General features: G+C 50.8%; 5 protein-coding genes and 1 non-coding gene across 6 annotated transcripts; 3 read left to right on the top strand and 3 right to left on the bottom strand.

Annotated features, from left to right (window-relative positions):
- Positions 1 to 732: 732 nt before the first annotated feature.
- PV10_07081 (uncharacterized protein) lies at positions 733 to 2999 on the top strand. The gene has a single exon (XM_016371942.1). The coding sequence runs from the start codon at positions 1068 to 1070 to the stop codon at positions 2907 to 2909; it is 1842 nt and encodes a 613-aa protein (XP_016221274.1). The 5' UTR covers positions 733 to 1067; the 3' UTR covers positions 2910 to 2999.
- An 821-nt stretch (positions 3000 to 3820) lies between these two features.
- Positions 3821 to 4663, top strand: PV10_07080 (uncharacterized protein; the record flags this gene model as incomplete). Its single annotated transcript, XM_016371941.1, has 1 exon — positions 3821 to 4663. The coding sequence occupies one exon, from the start codon at positions 3821 to 3823 to the stop codon at positions 4661 to 4663; it is 843 nt and encodes a 280-aa protein (XP_016221273.1).
- Positions 4664 to 4833: 170 nt separating this feature from the next.
- Positions 4834 to 7086, bottom strand: PV10_07079 (uncharacterized protein). Its single transcript, XM_016371940.1, has one exon. The coding sequence runs from the start codon at positions 6887 to 6889 to the stop codon at positions 4946 to 4948; it is 1944 nt and encodes a 647-aa protein (XP_016221272.1). The 5' UTR covers positions 6890 to 7086; the 3' UTR covers positions 4834 to 4945.
- Positions 7087 to 7359: 273 nt separating this feature from the next.
- On the bottom strand, positions 7360 to 7456 carry PV10_07078. Its single transcript has one exon. It is a non-coding gene; the product is annotated as a tRNA-Pro (tRNA).
- Positions 7457 to 7682: 226 nt separating this feature from the next.
- Positions 7683 to 11515, bottom strand: PV10_07077 (peroxisomal hydratase-dehydrogenase-epimerase). The gene is made up of 4 exons (XM_016371939.1): positions 10514 to 11515; positions 9633 to 10447; positions 9169 to 9577; positions 7683 to 9121 (listed from the first exon to the last, which is right to left on the bottom strand). The coding sequence occupies exons 1-4, from the start codon at positions 10670 to 10672 to the stop codon at positions 7799 to 7801; spliced, it is 2706 nt and encodes a 901-aa protein (XP_016221271.1). The 5' UTR covers positions 10673 to 11515; the 3' UTR covers positions 7683 to 7798.
- A 108-nt stretch (positions 11516 to 11623) lies between these two features.
- PV10_07076 (uncharacterized protein) lies at positions 11624 to 13063 on the top strand. Its single transcript, XM_016371938.1, has one exon. The coding sequence runs from the start codon at positions 11858 to 11860 to the stop codon at positions 12806 to 12808; it is 951 nt and encodes a 316-aa protein (XP_016221270.1). The 5' UTR covers positions 11624 to 11857; the 3' UTR covers positions 12809 to 13063.
- The last annotated feature ends 1412 nt before the right edge of the window (positions 13064 to 14475 follow it).

The raw sequence follows: 14475 nt of genomic DNA, 5'->3' as shown, positions 1-14475 counted from the left end.
GGTGTAAGGCTAAAATTGAGCAAAAATGACTGAATGGCAGGAAATCGATGAATGGGGCGATCAGAGTGGGGTGGGGGGGGGGGGGGGGGGGGGGGGGGGGGGGTCATGGGGGTTTCAGAGACATGAATCCATCCTTTATGATAGATGAATGAAGCTCTGACGCTAGAACGTCTGCATGGGATATGAAGTACAGAATCGATTGGCAATGCACAGGTAAAAGAATTTTCAATCTTGTTAGCTGTTTTACTTTCATCGGTGCACAGTGACAGAATCACAGATATGGAGGGGAGCATGGGGGAGGTCGATTGATGTCCACGTGATTAAGCTGGAGACTGGGGAAGTCGCAACCCACCAAAGAACATTACGAGTAGAGGGATAAAAACTGCAGGGCAGCAGGAGCATCTTTGGAAGAGAAAAGCACCAAAAGGTGACAGACAATGTGGGGTTCAGTTGGCGCTATGGGCGGCCAGAACCTACTCTCCAAGGAGGATCTCCAAGGAGGAAACAGCCATAGTTGGCTAACCAAGCCGCCTATAGTCCTCTCCTGCTCCTTGACCATCCGGGGATCTTAGGTACCCCGTAGGCACCGAGACATACTCCGTATGCTGCGCAACTGGAATCGAGCCGCTAAGCCACTCTGTTTCCTCATCTCAATCTAACCCAATCCGTTTCATGGCGGGTGTCATCATCCCCTCAAAGAGAGTCCTTCCCAGCAGCTGCATTCCGTAGTCACCGCACACCATAACCAACATTGTACTGTCTCCAAGTCTGAGTGCTATGGTCAAACCACAATACTATATATGAGGACGACAGGAATATACCGCAGTCCAACACCCATTGACACTTGGAGCACGCTTTGTTGCCTTGTGCGTCGCCGGCTGGGTGTACTGTCTTGGGGGCATCATCACACGCCAACCCCCAAGGCCTCACGCTCCTTTCCTTCCTACAGACACGGTCTCGTCCACAACGTTCATGGATCTTCCTTACCGGAGCCAATCCTCCTAGCTGACTCATGTCGCCGCTTCCATCTATCAATGTGATGCCTCGACCTTGTTCCAAGGGTAGCCATGAACAACGGGTCTCTCTCGGGCCTGTACCAGTCATCCAACAATAGTAACTCCACTCTTCGTCCTCGAGGCGCTCGCCTCATCTCATACCTTGGCGATGATAACATCGACTCTACCGCCGTCTCAACATCATCCGCCACCCTCACCTCCATCGCTCCAACCCCCCCTCGCCAACCAAGTCGAGGCGTCTCCCCTAATCTCGATCTCGACACACCCAGAACGGCCAGGACTTCAAAGTTGCATGGCCTGAGTTCTTCAGGCTCGCAACAGTCACAGACCACGACGCCAGTGATATGGGAACCATGGTCTTCAATTCAGGGACTTGCCTCAAGTTTCCTGAGATCCGAATCCCCTGCATCGACCAAGGACAAGTCAAATGCCCCCTTCAAGACTCCCGCATGGATGAGGCAGGACAGACTATACTCTTCCACCAACAAACCCGCTCTCGAATGGGGTCCCAACTTTAGTGCCAGCGCTCCTACCCACGATCTAATTGCAGAGCGAAAGTCAAAGCTCGAGGCAAAAAAGAGAGAGGCATTGTTACTTGCTGCTGCGGCCGACACCCAGGATAGTATTGGGAGATATAAAAGAAGAGATTCCAATGGCGATACATCGTTTTCGATCTCGCCTGATTCCAGTCAAGATACATTGGTTTACATGCACAAAGTCACCAAGGATGACACTATGGCAGGCGTTGTCATCAAGTACAACTGTCAAGGAGAGTCCTTTCGAAAAGTCAATCGTTTCTGGCCCAACGACAATATACAGACACGTACACATGTCTTGGTCCCTCTTGACGCATGCTCAGCACGAGGTAGGAAAGTCGACAGTCCATACCTGTCTCAGGACTTGTTCCACCCCTCTCCTCTCTCTACTCCTTCAACCGTTGAGGACCCGACTTCTGGTTCCTCTACTCTCACATCAGAGCCCATCTCCTTTATCACGCCCTCATCAGAGGAAGTGACGTTCAGGCATGACTCATGGGTCGTACTCCCATCTTTCAAAGAACCCGTGGAGGTTTTGAGGGTGCCCCGCCGGGCACTGGCCTATTTTCCTCGAGCTCGGCGGAAATCGAATTCCACACTGGCAACGACTTCCCCGGGCGCCACTCCCAAATCTTCATTTGATACTTTACGACACCCTCCCACTCACGCAGCCCAGATAAGTGCGTCTTTGAATGCATCGCCTGTCCGTCGTCCCGCTTTGCAGGCTCGTCTGAACTCTGGACGCAAGCGCTCAGCCAGTACAACCACCTCATCCAACTCTTTTGCAGATTCTCTGCGTGGCCCTGGTGGAGTTGGGACTCTCTCTGGTCTGCGTACCGAAATTGCAAGGCCTGGACCAGGAGAAGATCCTCTGAACAAGAAGTTCGCTCAGTATCTACCTGACCTCCTCGCTCCAGAAGACATTCCGCGAACAGGCTTCTCCTTTCGACCAACTCCACGTGCCACCCCACGGGCAAGTGTTGACTCGTCACGTAGCACCCGCTCAAACAGTTCCGGACTGGTTGATCTAGGCGGTACTCTGGAAGGGTGGGTGAGGAAGATTGGACCTAAAGCTCTACGCGAACGTACGGGAACTGTTGCCAAAATGGGGGAATTGATCGAATTGGAGACAAATTCCGAGGGACAGGAGCTTGGTTCACAATCAAGGAGCAGACTACGCGTCGAAACTGGACGATCATCGATAGAGAGCTCCAGAGATTCGTTGACCCCTACAGCCATCCCTTGTACGAATGGGCCAGGTTTGTCAATAACTAGTGCGACGGAGCAAGCAATCCTCAATGAGCGTTTTCCAATGCGAGGCAGAGTGAGGAATGCTTATGAGACAGGCAAGAAATGAGAAAGAGTTTGAGCGCCGTTCAACCGATGAAATGAATGTCACCCAGTGTGTATCCCACATCTAGGATTTGTTAATTAATCTACAATGAGCATCTGTTGGCAGTTCTTGTCACATATCGAAAAACCTATTTGTGTTTCATCTGTGATCAACCAGCGACCATGGGAGAACTTCAGTATGGTTTACTGGTCAAAGGGAATCTGCTCCCTTCCGCCTACTACTCGTTGCGGAAACATGTGATTTACATGTATCGAATAACGATTACAAAATTACGATGGTCGATGGTTTATTTCACTTTTAGACTTCACCTTCACCAGCTCTCCTTCACTAGAGTAACCTCACTCGCCAAAACTGCCTAAGCACTAATTCACGCGTCAAGTCCAGAAGGCAAAACACTTGAATCGAGGTGTTGGTCTGTTCTAAGAAACTGCGAGTGTGCCATCAACCAAGTCCCAGAATTTCCTGGACCAACAATGTGGTGTCGACAACCCAACCCCTACAAACAAAGACCATCCAGCCGATACGAAGGCACCAAGCTTGGCGCAAGATCCGCCCAGGTCTTGAAATTCCTTGAAACTGGAAAATATTCCGACTTGACCATCATCTGTCGTGGTGGATATGAGTTCAAAGTCCATCGCATCGTTGTGTGTGCTGGGCCAAAAGTGCTCGACGTGGCTTGCAGTGGCCGATTCAAGGTGAGTCCATTTCGTTATTGAACCACAAACTATTTGATTTTTATCTCTCGATCTATCCTGGGTTCAGACATGGCAACTGACAGTCTTCAACAGGAAGCCGTCGAAGGAAAAATCGAGTTTCCCGAAGTGGAACCCGAAATCATGGCACTAATGCTCGAATACCTGTACACCTATGACTACGATGAGCGCAAAATCCCTCAGTTCTAGAAAGACTGCAAGATGGCAAAGGTGGACAATAAGGACGAGAGCAGCAATATCGAAAACAACAGCATCACCTTGGATGCGGACCCACGCGATGGGAATGGGGATGGGAATGGGGATGGGGATGGGCGAAGCGATATGTCCGACACGTCAAGTGACGAGAGTGAGGCAACACTTTCTCTTGCACTCGTTGGCAACCCAGTACTCGAAGCCATACGAATCAATACACTCGTATACAAACTTTCGGATATGTTGGATTTCGAGGCGTTGACCTACTTAGCTGCCCATAGGGTTACAAGTAGAGTAACACGCATGATGGAGGATGAGCGCGACGAGGCGCCCAAGACCCTGAGATACATTCTCAAGGTCATCAGTCCACACGACCAAGGCATGCGTCCGGTCATCATTCAACTTTACTTCGATCACTTCAAGTTTGTCGAGAGCCAGGTGTCTTTGAAGAGCATCCTTTGCGAGGAAGAACTTGTTCGCTGGGAACTGTCCGCTTCAGTCATGAGGCGCGAAGAGCAGCAACGGGCCGAGATGAAAAAGCGACGGGAGCTAGAAAGAGCCCAACGAGCGACAGATTCGGACGATTCCAAAGATTCAGACGACTCGGATGATTCAGATGATTCAGATGATTCGGAGGACTCGGAGGATCGTTCCGAGGACTCGGATGATTCAGACGATTCTAACGATTCAGAGGACTCTGACGGTTCAAACCGTTCAGACGATCCAGAAATGCCGGACTGGCCAGAATGGCCGGACGATCCAATTCGCAATTTCGGTTTCGACGTAGACGACTCATACGGCTTATACGACCCATACGGCCCAGACGACTCAGATACTTGGGAAGACATGTAAGGCTAAGACGACTAGGAAGTAGACGACTAGATGTCAATTCATGATCAGATCGAGCAGAGAGAAGATATCGATCACCCTGTTGTTGCACAAGGTGCTCTTAGCCACAGTGATTGTGGTGCGCTATGTGCGATGTAGACAGGTCGTCCTAAACGAAACGAGACAAAAAAAGACAATCATGTCAAGTCATGTCATTTCATCATTGCTCTACTTGCGTGTAGCTGTAGCGTGTGTGTAGCGTAGGCACAAATCTGTCGTACAGTCTTATGTTGATCAGCGAATCAATCAATCAGATTCAAGGACAATGCATCTTTCGACAACCCAATCCACAGTGCCTTGAACCGACCATTTCCCATTGAGAAGGCGAGTCCAGAAGTCATCCTGACCAGCGATATTGCCAACTGCGTCTTCGAGGCCCTTGACATCCACCATGCCCTCTCTTTCGCGCCAGAGTCGCTCGGCCTCTTCCCCTGCCTGTCTCACTTCTGCGTCTTCGTCCTCTGCATGGTAGAGATCACACTTGTCACACTCCAGACACTTTTGTCCGGGTACAGGACGGAAGTGTTCACAGAAATGTCTGTAACCTTCGCCTCCTTCAACGCCAGTCTTGCCGATATTCTTTCGGCAGAGATAGCACATGCTATACCCACAGACACAGGTCAGTTTGTTACAACCTGACGACTTGACAAAAGAGGTTGCGCAGCGAGGACATGTCCGCTTTACGGCGGCTGTCCGTGCCGCTTCCACCGTGGTCCTTAATGAGATGATGAGGGGTTCGTGGCAGATATGGGGGTCGTGCCAGGTTTTGAGACATTCGAGGCACGACTTGCGCGCACATGATTCGCGTCGACAAACAAACCTAGTGGTTCTTTGATGGAGAGCAAGATGACCGAGAGCAGTGTAGAATAATGATGTGAAAGTCTTTGGAAACAGTACAAGGAGGGGTATCATGACGAAAAGCAAAGCTGGTAATAATTCAAGCAGGAGAATGAAGCCAAGTGTGCTGATGTCCCTCGGCCTGCGCAGGCGCCATCGTAAGGTGGATGTGTAGCTTCTGTCATGGTAGGCTCTATCGGCTTCGGCGTAGGGACAATATGGACATCGAGCCAAGGGCATTGCAGAAGCTTGGAGGGAGTGGTCGGCAAGGCGCTCTTCGAACTTGGACCAGACTTCAGACGCAGATTTCTCTTTGGAAAGCGATCTTTGGACGAGGGCCGCAGGAATGGCTCCTTGACAGTCATCAGATGCCAGACATTTCAAGGTGGCCCTTCCTACGTCGATAGACCTAGCCCAGCCTTGTCCGAACAGGGCTTCATTAAGTGTTCTTCTCACACAGTCCAGACACACAACGTGGCCATCTAGTGAACAGGCAGACAAATTCTCAAAAGTGATGTCGTTGTAGCAGACCTTGCATTCGTAAAGAGCGCCAGCATCTTCAGCTTCCTGTAAATTGATGGCTTCTGCCAATTCCAGATCAATTGCAAGTTGATCTCTGCCCCTGAGTGGAAGAGGCGGGGCGACCAAGAACAAACGTGCCAGTTCATGATCCAACTCGGGACAACCTGTGGCGAGGAATCGCACTGTGCCATTTTCAAGTTTGGACTTGTCCAGAAGAGTCGACGAGGGTTCAGAGAGGGATTTCCTCTTTCTGAAGATGCCGGTGAAAGTCGACTTCCAAGTCTTGTTGGCCAATCTTTGTAGCGTGGGACGCGCGTTGGTATAAGAGTTATTCACTTCTGCAAGAACCGCATCGATGGCACTGGTGTTGAGGCTGCTGAATTCTCGAGTGACAGTGCGCTTGACCGCATCAGTATAAGTCTTTGTTCGGAATTGCTCCTCGACTGGAATGGCATGGTCAGGGTCCCTTGGGGGAACACTCCAGCGACCACGGGCCCATTCTGTCTTGTACTTGTATAGTTGTTCGATGCAAAGGGGAAGTCTGCTGTCGCCGTCGAATCTCACCAGAAGTTCTCGAAAGACCTCGACGTTGACATCTGGAAAGAAATCAGCCAGTACCAGCAGATCCTTGTTCAACTGGACTGATTCATCTTCTTTTTGGTCTATCACTACCGATTCTCTTGATGCGGCACGGAAAGGATTCTTGCGAAGGACTTCGGCGAGCGCAGATCCGGGTGATGTCGCCCGGGAGGCTGACGAATTGGGAGAGGTGGGACGAGGAGAGGATGTCGATTTAGCAGAGCGCTTGGAGGAGCTCGAGGAAAGCCACATCACATATCACATCAATTGAGGGCGGTCGGTCGACATGATCACGGGAGAATTCAAAGTCGGTTTCAAAGTCTGTTTCAAAAGGTCGAGGTCATTATGGAGGATTGTTGGTCTGCTCCTGGGAAAAGTGAGGCTGACAAGATTGGTTGAGACACGGAATTCCGGGTGGCCATACTTTTTGGAGAACAAAGTGAGTCAGTTGCATCAACAGTCGTAGCTGGCTAATAATAATGATATGCGTAGGTTCAATTAACCCCACCTTCCCAAGAACGCCGCCTACGAACACCTTCCAGGCCAGTTGACGTCGTTTTGTCTCAGTACTGGGGTACACTCAGCAAGAGGGTAAAGTAGTACTTGGAAGTGCGACAATATTGCTATTGCTATCAAGGTATCTAACAGTCCTTATGTGCTCTTGATTTGCCCTATTCATTCCCTTCCGACATGTGACACTCAAAAAATTGCAAAAACAATGGGCTCAATCGGGATTCGAACCCGAGACCTGTCACATTTCTGGCTTTTTCAACCAAAGGCATACCCGAAGCGACAATCATACCACTGTATCATTATAAGTATATCTCGTTATAGGCGAGAGTAATAACACGAACCTAGACCATTGAGCCTGTGGACAGAGTTGGCATCAACTCTGCGTGGTTTGACGAGCAAAAGTGTAGCTATTTGTGGGGGTTCAACATTATATTAGAAATTATTTTTGCCCCCCGGACATGTCCGCTTTTAGGCGTTGCACGGACTTCTCAGCCTCAGATATCAAATATTCTTCTTATGAAGTTACACAAACTGAGAGTCATATGTTGAAATGCAAAGTATGACAGACAGAAAAGCCCCTGTCAAACAAAGCTTCAAAGCGTACCTTTTAACCCTACATAATCAGAGGCTTTCAGATGCTATATATGTCTACAATTTCGGCTTAGGTCCTCCTCTAAGTTCAGCGCCAGCTCCTGCAATGGCCAACTTGCCAGTCTCCTTAACCTTGGTCTGGAAGATGACCTTGTTGCCCTCCTTCCACATCTCGGTGACGAGGGTCTGGCCGGGAATGACAACACCAGCGAAGCGGACCTTGATGTTCTTGAATTGTCCATAGGTTTGCACAATGTGCTTACCGCTGAAACCGAACGAGGCAAGACCGTGGAGGATAGGATCCTTGAAGCCACCAACCTTGCTGAACTCGGGATCAATGTGAAGAGGGTTGCGGTCACCATTCAGTCGGTAGAGGGCGGCTTGGTCATCGGTTGTCTTTTCCTCGACCACGGCGTCGGGAGCACGCTTGGGGGGTGAGTAAACGGTGGTGGCATTGCCACGGTCAGCACCCTTCTTGGGGCCGCCGAAACCACCAGATCCACGGACAAAGACAGTGGATTCGTTATAGAAGAGATCCTCTCCGGTCTTGGCGTCTTTGGTGGTGACACCGGAGGTGACCAATCCAGCGTTGCCCTTGTCGACCACTTCGACGAGACGGGGGAAGCTGACTGTCTTGACGTTTGTGGGGATTGGGAACTTGCGGATCTCCAGATACTGCTCACCATGGAGCAACATCATAGGGCTGAAGTTGGGTAGGATGTCGTCAAAGCTGTAGGGAGATTCGGCATTGAAGGGAGGGATGACACCAAAGGTAGGAAGGACCTGGAAGTCTTCATTGTTCTCGTAGACCAGAGGCAGCTGGGTTCTCTTAGCGTTCAAAGACAAGTTGTAGAGAATGACATCTCTGTCATCCCACGAGAACTCGGTGCCCTTTGCCTTTGCCTTCTTGGCCTGCTCGATGTTGGCAAGGTAATCCACCTTGGAGCTTGAGCTGGACTTGTTGCTCTTGTTCTGCAAGTTGGCCATGATGCCACGGAGACCGTCTGGGCCTCCCTCGGGGTGATCAGCGCGGCCATCATCAAAGTCAAGGATCTTGGCCCATTTCTCGGCAACGTGCTCGGGGGTCAGCTTGACATCAATGGGGAAGCCAACACCGCCAGATCGTTGCCATCGTGTTCGAGCTTGCCAGCCGCTGCCGACCTCGAAGAGGAGACCGGTTGGTGGGTCGGGCACCTTGTCTGAGCACAGGAGGAGCACGAGAGGCGCGACGTATTCAGGCTTGAAAGCCTGCACCAACTCTTCAGGCATCACAGTTCGGGTGAGCTGAGTGCCGGCGTTGGGGGCAATTGTGTTGACAAAGATATTGTTCTTGCGGCCTTCCAGTGCAAGGGCACGCGAGAATCCGAGAATACCAGCTTTCTGTCTTGAATTAGTTGAGGTTCTTGGAGAGAATATCACAAACATACCGCTGCGGCATAGTTGGCTTGGCCAAAGTTTCCGTAGATACCACTGGTGCTGGTGGTGTTGATAATTCTACCGTACTTCTGCTTAACCATGTAGGGATAGGCAGCCTTGGAGACCTTGTAAGTGCCTCGCAAGTGAACATTCATGATGACGTGCCATTGCTCGTCGGTCATATTCGTGAAAGCCTTGTCGCGGAGGATGCCAGCATTGTTGATGAGGATGTCGACTCTTCCGTAGGTATCAATGGCGGTCTTGACGACAGCATCACCGTCCTCAACTGAAGCCTTGTTGCCGACAGCCTGTCCACCAAGAGCCTTGATTTCATTGACGACAGTGTCGGGGTTGACCAGATCGTTAACGACGACTTTGGCGCCGAGCTTAGCGAATGCAAGCGCATAGGCTCGACCGAGGCTAGAAACTTGTTAGCAAGTTGATCGAAGCAGTACTAAAACAGAGGAAGGCTCACCCAGCACCACCACCAGTCACCAGTGCGACTTTGTCATCGAATCTAATTTCGGGTCCTTGTTCATTGGTCTTGATCTTGAGCGAGTCCTCGAGCTTGGTGACCATATCGGCAACACCACTGGCATGCTCAGGAACGGAAAAGTCATTGACGTCAGACCATCGCTTCAGGATGGCACTAGGAGTGTATGAAGCATCAGCCTTCAGAGTGAGACCCTTTGCGCGTTCCCAGCGGAGCTTAGCAACGTGGCCGCCACCGACCTCGAAGATGGAACCATTCTCAGTGGTGTTGGACTTGTGCACCAGCACAGCGACTAGGGGAACGACCCATTCGGGCTTCAGTTGCTCGAGAACCTCAGGGGGCATGACGGTTGCAGTCATGCGGGAGGCGGCGATAGGAGCAATGACATTGGAGACAATGTTATATTTGGCGCCTTCCTTGGCCAAGGTCTCGGTGAAACCAACCTGGGCGAGTTTGGCAGCGGAGTAATTGCACTGTCCAAAGCTACCAAACAAACCGGCGGCAGATGCGGTGTTGATGACTCGGCCGAACTTTTGTTTACGGAAGTATGGCCATGCGGCTCTTGTAGTCTTGAAGGGTCCGGTGATGTGGACGTCTGTGATAAGGTCCCAATCGGTATCTTTCATGTTCTTGAAGCTGATATCACGCAGAATACCGGCGTTATTGATGAGGATATCAATCCGACCAAAGGCATCGATGGCGGTCTGAATGATCTTGTCACCGTTGATGACATTATCGTAGTTGGCGACAGCTTTGCCGCCTGCAGCTTTGATTTCTTCTACAACGACATCTGCGGCCTGAGAAAGAAAGTCAGCTCTGATTGAGGGGAAGTTGGGACCGAGCATGTGATAATGTTTACATACCTTTGAGCCGGCGCCTTCACCTTTGAAAGAGCCACCCAAGTCATTGACGACGACGTTTGCGCCTCTCGAGGCGAAGAAGAGAGCATATTGCTTTCCTAGGCCACCGCCAGCACCAGTCACGACAACGGTCTGGCCGTCAAATCTCAATTCTTGACCCATTGTTGTGGCAGGATCGTGTAGGAGGTGGAGGGTGTGAAGGGTACTGTGCAAGGGAGAGGATGACCCAAGGAAGACGATCCTGATGCAACCGACTCAATGAGATGGGAAATGACAGAGATTGTATATGGAAAGAAAGAGAAGGATGAAAAGGACTGCCGAAATTTGGATCCGGCAGGGTGAGGATGGTTCAAGTTGGATTATCGACGACGAAGGACGTCTTCCAAGCCCGAACCCAAAGATGAATGGGCGCATACGGCCGAGGCGTCCAAGTACCGAGGCACAAGTCACGTGAATTGGACGAAAGAGGAAGAAATGGTTTCTGTCAGACAGAATCACGGCATGTGATGTGAATGGGTTTTAGCGGAGAGCCATAGTTGTTCCCCACAGCAGTTGACCAAGTATTATCCGTGACTGACAGAAAGTAATTGTCTTGGCGCCAAAGTTGTCCAGCCCCACGATTTCGTCAGTCAAATAACCGTCAAAACTCAACTGAGACTCACGGATGCGTTCGCTCCACAACTCAACTCCGGGTCTCTCCCTCTCCGTGCCTCCGCAACCACTGTTCTGTGAAAATCTCGGCATGTGCAACTTGCCTCGGTGTCACGGGTTCTTCCTGGTAGAAGGATCGAGATCTTCCAGCTGAACATTCCAGAGTTCTCATTTGCTGTCCCAGAATGTCAAGGGACACCTCGGCCAGCCTTCTCGCTCAACAAACGCTCAGATCACGTGCACCTAGGGTGAATCATAGTCTTGTTGCCGTGTAACCATGTCAAGGACAGTGATGACGTTGGAAGACAAGCTGATGTGGTGGACAATCACTTTATTATGATCGACGGTGTGTCTAACAACACCAATGGCTGGATCGTCACCGGTGAGTAGACCGTATCTCCAGCGTGATTGAGTTGAGAAACTCTCTCCTACGGTCAACCTGCCGTCAGTCTTCAGGTCACGGGATTTTTTCCTCTGCGGACCGCAACATACGGAGTATTTGCCCCGGAGAAAGGTTTGTCCGCAACACAGCTGTCAGCTTCCATCACAAATACTGTCGAATATCTCTGTGGGGCCGAGGGGCTGCTCATGAATTGGTATATGTTGTCGACTAGGCTCGTGAAAATGAGATAGTCTTGACTCAAACAGTTTGACACATCCATCAATATCTCCAGAATCCTTGAAAAAGCACCAAAGATGGGCCAGATCAACGACGACAAGGCGGAGCACGTGATCCCCTTCATTCTTCCACTGCTTGACCAGCATCGGAAGAAGCACTCATCGTCACCGAATCCGCCGCCGTTCTTCATCGGACTCAATGGAGTGCAAGGAGCGGGCAAATCAGTGCTTGTGGACATCCTCAAGTCGACGTTACGGTCCGAGCCACATCGATTGTCCACGGCAGTGTTTTCGCTGGATGACCTGTATCTGACGCACGAAGACCAGGTGGCATTGGCCCGGGCAAACCCTGACAATCCATTACTCCAGCACCGGGGCCAACCATCGACGCACGATGTGCAGCTGGGATTGTCAGTCTTTGCGGACTTGAAGGCCAACCGACCGACGAAGATCCCTCAGTACAACAAGGCACTTTTTTCAGGCCAAGGCGACCGGGTACCAGCATCAGAGTGGGAGCAAGTCAACAGCGACCCGTCCAACAGAGTCCAAGTTGTCTTGTTTGAGGGCTGGTCGGTCGGCTTCCGACCATTGGAGGATGAAGATCTTAAGAAGAAGCATGCAGAGGCGGTGACGGCGTGCCGCAATGCCACGACAGACACCCCTTACCTTGGTCGCCTTGGCCACAACACTTTGCAAAGTGTCAAGACCATCAACGAGGCGCTCAAGAGCTACGACCAACTCACGTCGCAGCTGGATGCCTTTATCCACATTGACGCCGCCGACCCTCAGTACGTGTACAAGTGGAGGCTGCAGCAAGAAGCAGGTCTACGAGCCGCAAAGGGGTCCGGCATGACAGACGATGAGGTCAAACACTTTGTCGACGGCTACTATCCCGCCTACGAGCTGTACACCGACACACTGAGAAGTGGAGTCTTCAGGGGCATCATGCAAGATCCAGATTGGCGTGGGAAGCAGTTGAGGTTGGTTGTCGATGCGAACCGCAAAGTCAAGCATGTAATACCGATTTGATGTGGATAACCTGGATGCCGTCTCGACAGCAAGATGAGGCCATGCCGTGCCCACCAGTCGTCGCCAGGGCGATGATGGCAGTACTGGTGGTGGTTCAATCCAAGCTGAGCAAATGGCTCATGGGGTTTTAATCCAGCTGAATTGATACGAATTGCCGTTGGTCAGTGGAGAAGTCTCCCATGTCAATCGATGACATCCGAAATCGAACGAATGATAGAATTGCATGAGGACCCAGTTCGTTGTCGGATGCCTATGGAGTACTTTACGTGAAAGCCTCGTGGTACCTTGGACGACGGGTAGTGACATGCCTCTTTGCCCCTCTCCCTTGCGTGATACAAACCCACCCGTGACAGGATTGACAGCCAAGGTTACGCGATCCGATCTCCAGGACCTCCTTTGAGATCTCTGGGGGTTTGAGACTACTGTCCAATAAGTAATATGTTTGGATCACCAATCTAAGCCAACGCTCGATGGAAAGGTGAGAGTCACTGGGAAGAAGCGAGTAAATTTCAAGCGCCTTGTTACAAGCAAACAACGCATCTTGACACAGGCGAGATAGATTGGCTAATGGGCCCTAACTTTGGAGTCACGGCAGAGCAACGGCATCCAGGGAAGGTGGTAATGTATACGGGCGTAATGGACCAACGAGCAATGAGGAATTCTCAAATTTCTCAAGTGGGAGAATCCTTACGAGTAACCTTGTAGGTAAGGGGGGCGCGGGCACCAAAAGCTTCTAGATCTGCCGATGCAGGCCATCAAACTTTGTGCACAACAGAGCCTTCCCGGACGATTTTCTCTGAATAGGGAAAGCATGAATCTGGCGTGGGTTTTAAGTTCACGCTTAACACGCCTGGTCAACGGCTATCTGAATATTCAAGCCAGGGGGGGGGCAAGGGCGATACGAGGGTAAGTTTGGAGTGGGCGGCCAGTCGATCATGGGCAAATTCGACATTTACTTTGATCTGCGCCTTACTTTTGTCCTCTATCCCGCTCTCGAAGTTGGTGGCTCCGTGTATGCTTGGATCTGTATATAGTTTCTTTTCTCCACACAGTCACGCGGTGGTGATCTTGCAAATGCCACTGGTCACTCATCCAGAAGGCGGTGAAGGCGCGCCTGAAGTGCAAAAGGCAAAACAGAAAAATGGAGGGGCGTCTTTGGTCTGGGTCGTCTTCTCAAGGTTTACTAGCCTCAAGCCAGACAAGATCCGTCCACCTCATCTCATCTCTCTATCAACCCTCCCAATCCAGTAAGAATTGTATAGGCCCTGTAGTAATCATTGGCCTCCAGGTGACTTTTTCCTTTGCCTAGCCCCAGACGAAGCCATAATAGGCGAGTCCTTCGGTCTGATGAGTTGGTAGTCATATTGACATGTGTCGCGTGTGTCACTGTCACTTTTGCACAGGCTTTGTCATGGATATTCCATCGTTGACCTATAAAGTATTTTTTAAAGAAACGAAAAGAAAAGCGCCAGAGTGACGTGCTGCGAGTCATGAAAACACGTATGATGTTTTTTTGTCCAGTGGAACAGGGACGAGGGACGACTAGGAAAATGGGATCGTCTACGCCAGATGATGTAATCATGTGATATCTTTAGTCCTGTTCATGTTGGCGGTAACAAAAGCCGGTTATCAACTGCGTCTCCCATAAGGGAAAATGCATGATCTCG

This window comes from Exophiala mesophila (genome assembly GCF_000836275.1).
Source record: "Exophiala mesophila strain CBS 40295 unplaced genomic scaffold supercont1.5, whole genome shotgun sequence".
NCBI classification, from domain to species: Eukaryota; Fungi; Ascomycota; class Eurotiomycetes; order Chaetothyriales; family Herpotrichiellaceae; genus Exophiala; species Exophiala mesophila.
The sequence above is the reverse complement of the archived record's forward strand: the minus strand, read 5'-3'. Positions and strand labels throughout refer to the sequence as shown.

Coding starts and splice junctions, on each gene's coding strand:
- PV10_07081 (XM_016371942.1), top strand. CDS start 1,068: ATGAACAACGGGTCTCTCTCGGGCCTGTACCAGTCATCCAACAATAGT.
- PV10_07079 (XM_016371940.1), bottom strand. CDS start 6,889: ATGTGGCTTTCCTCGAGCTCCTCCAAGCGCTCTGCTAAATCGACATCC.
- PV10_07077 (XM_016371939.1), bottom strand. CDS start 10,672: ATGGGTCAAGAATTGAGATTTGACGGCCAGACCGTTGTCGTGACTGGT. Junction 9,578..9,632: donor GTGACTGGTGGTGGTGCTGG/GTGAGCCTTCCT, acceptor ACAAGTTTCTAG/CCTCGGTCGAGCCTATGCGC. Junction 9,122..9,168: donor AAGCCAACTATGCCGCAGCG/GTATGTTTGTGA, acceptor AATTCAAGACAG/AAAGCTGGTATTCTCGGATT.
- PV10_07076 (XM_016371938.1), top strand. CDS start 11,858: ATGGGCCAGATCAACGACGACAAGGCGGAGCACGTGATCCCCTTCATT.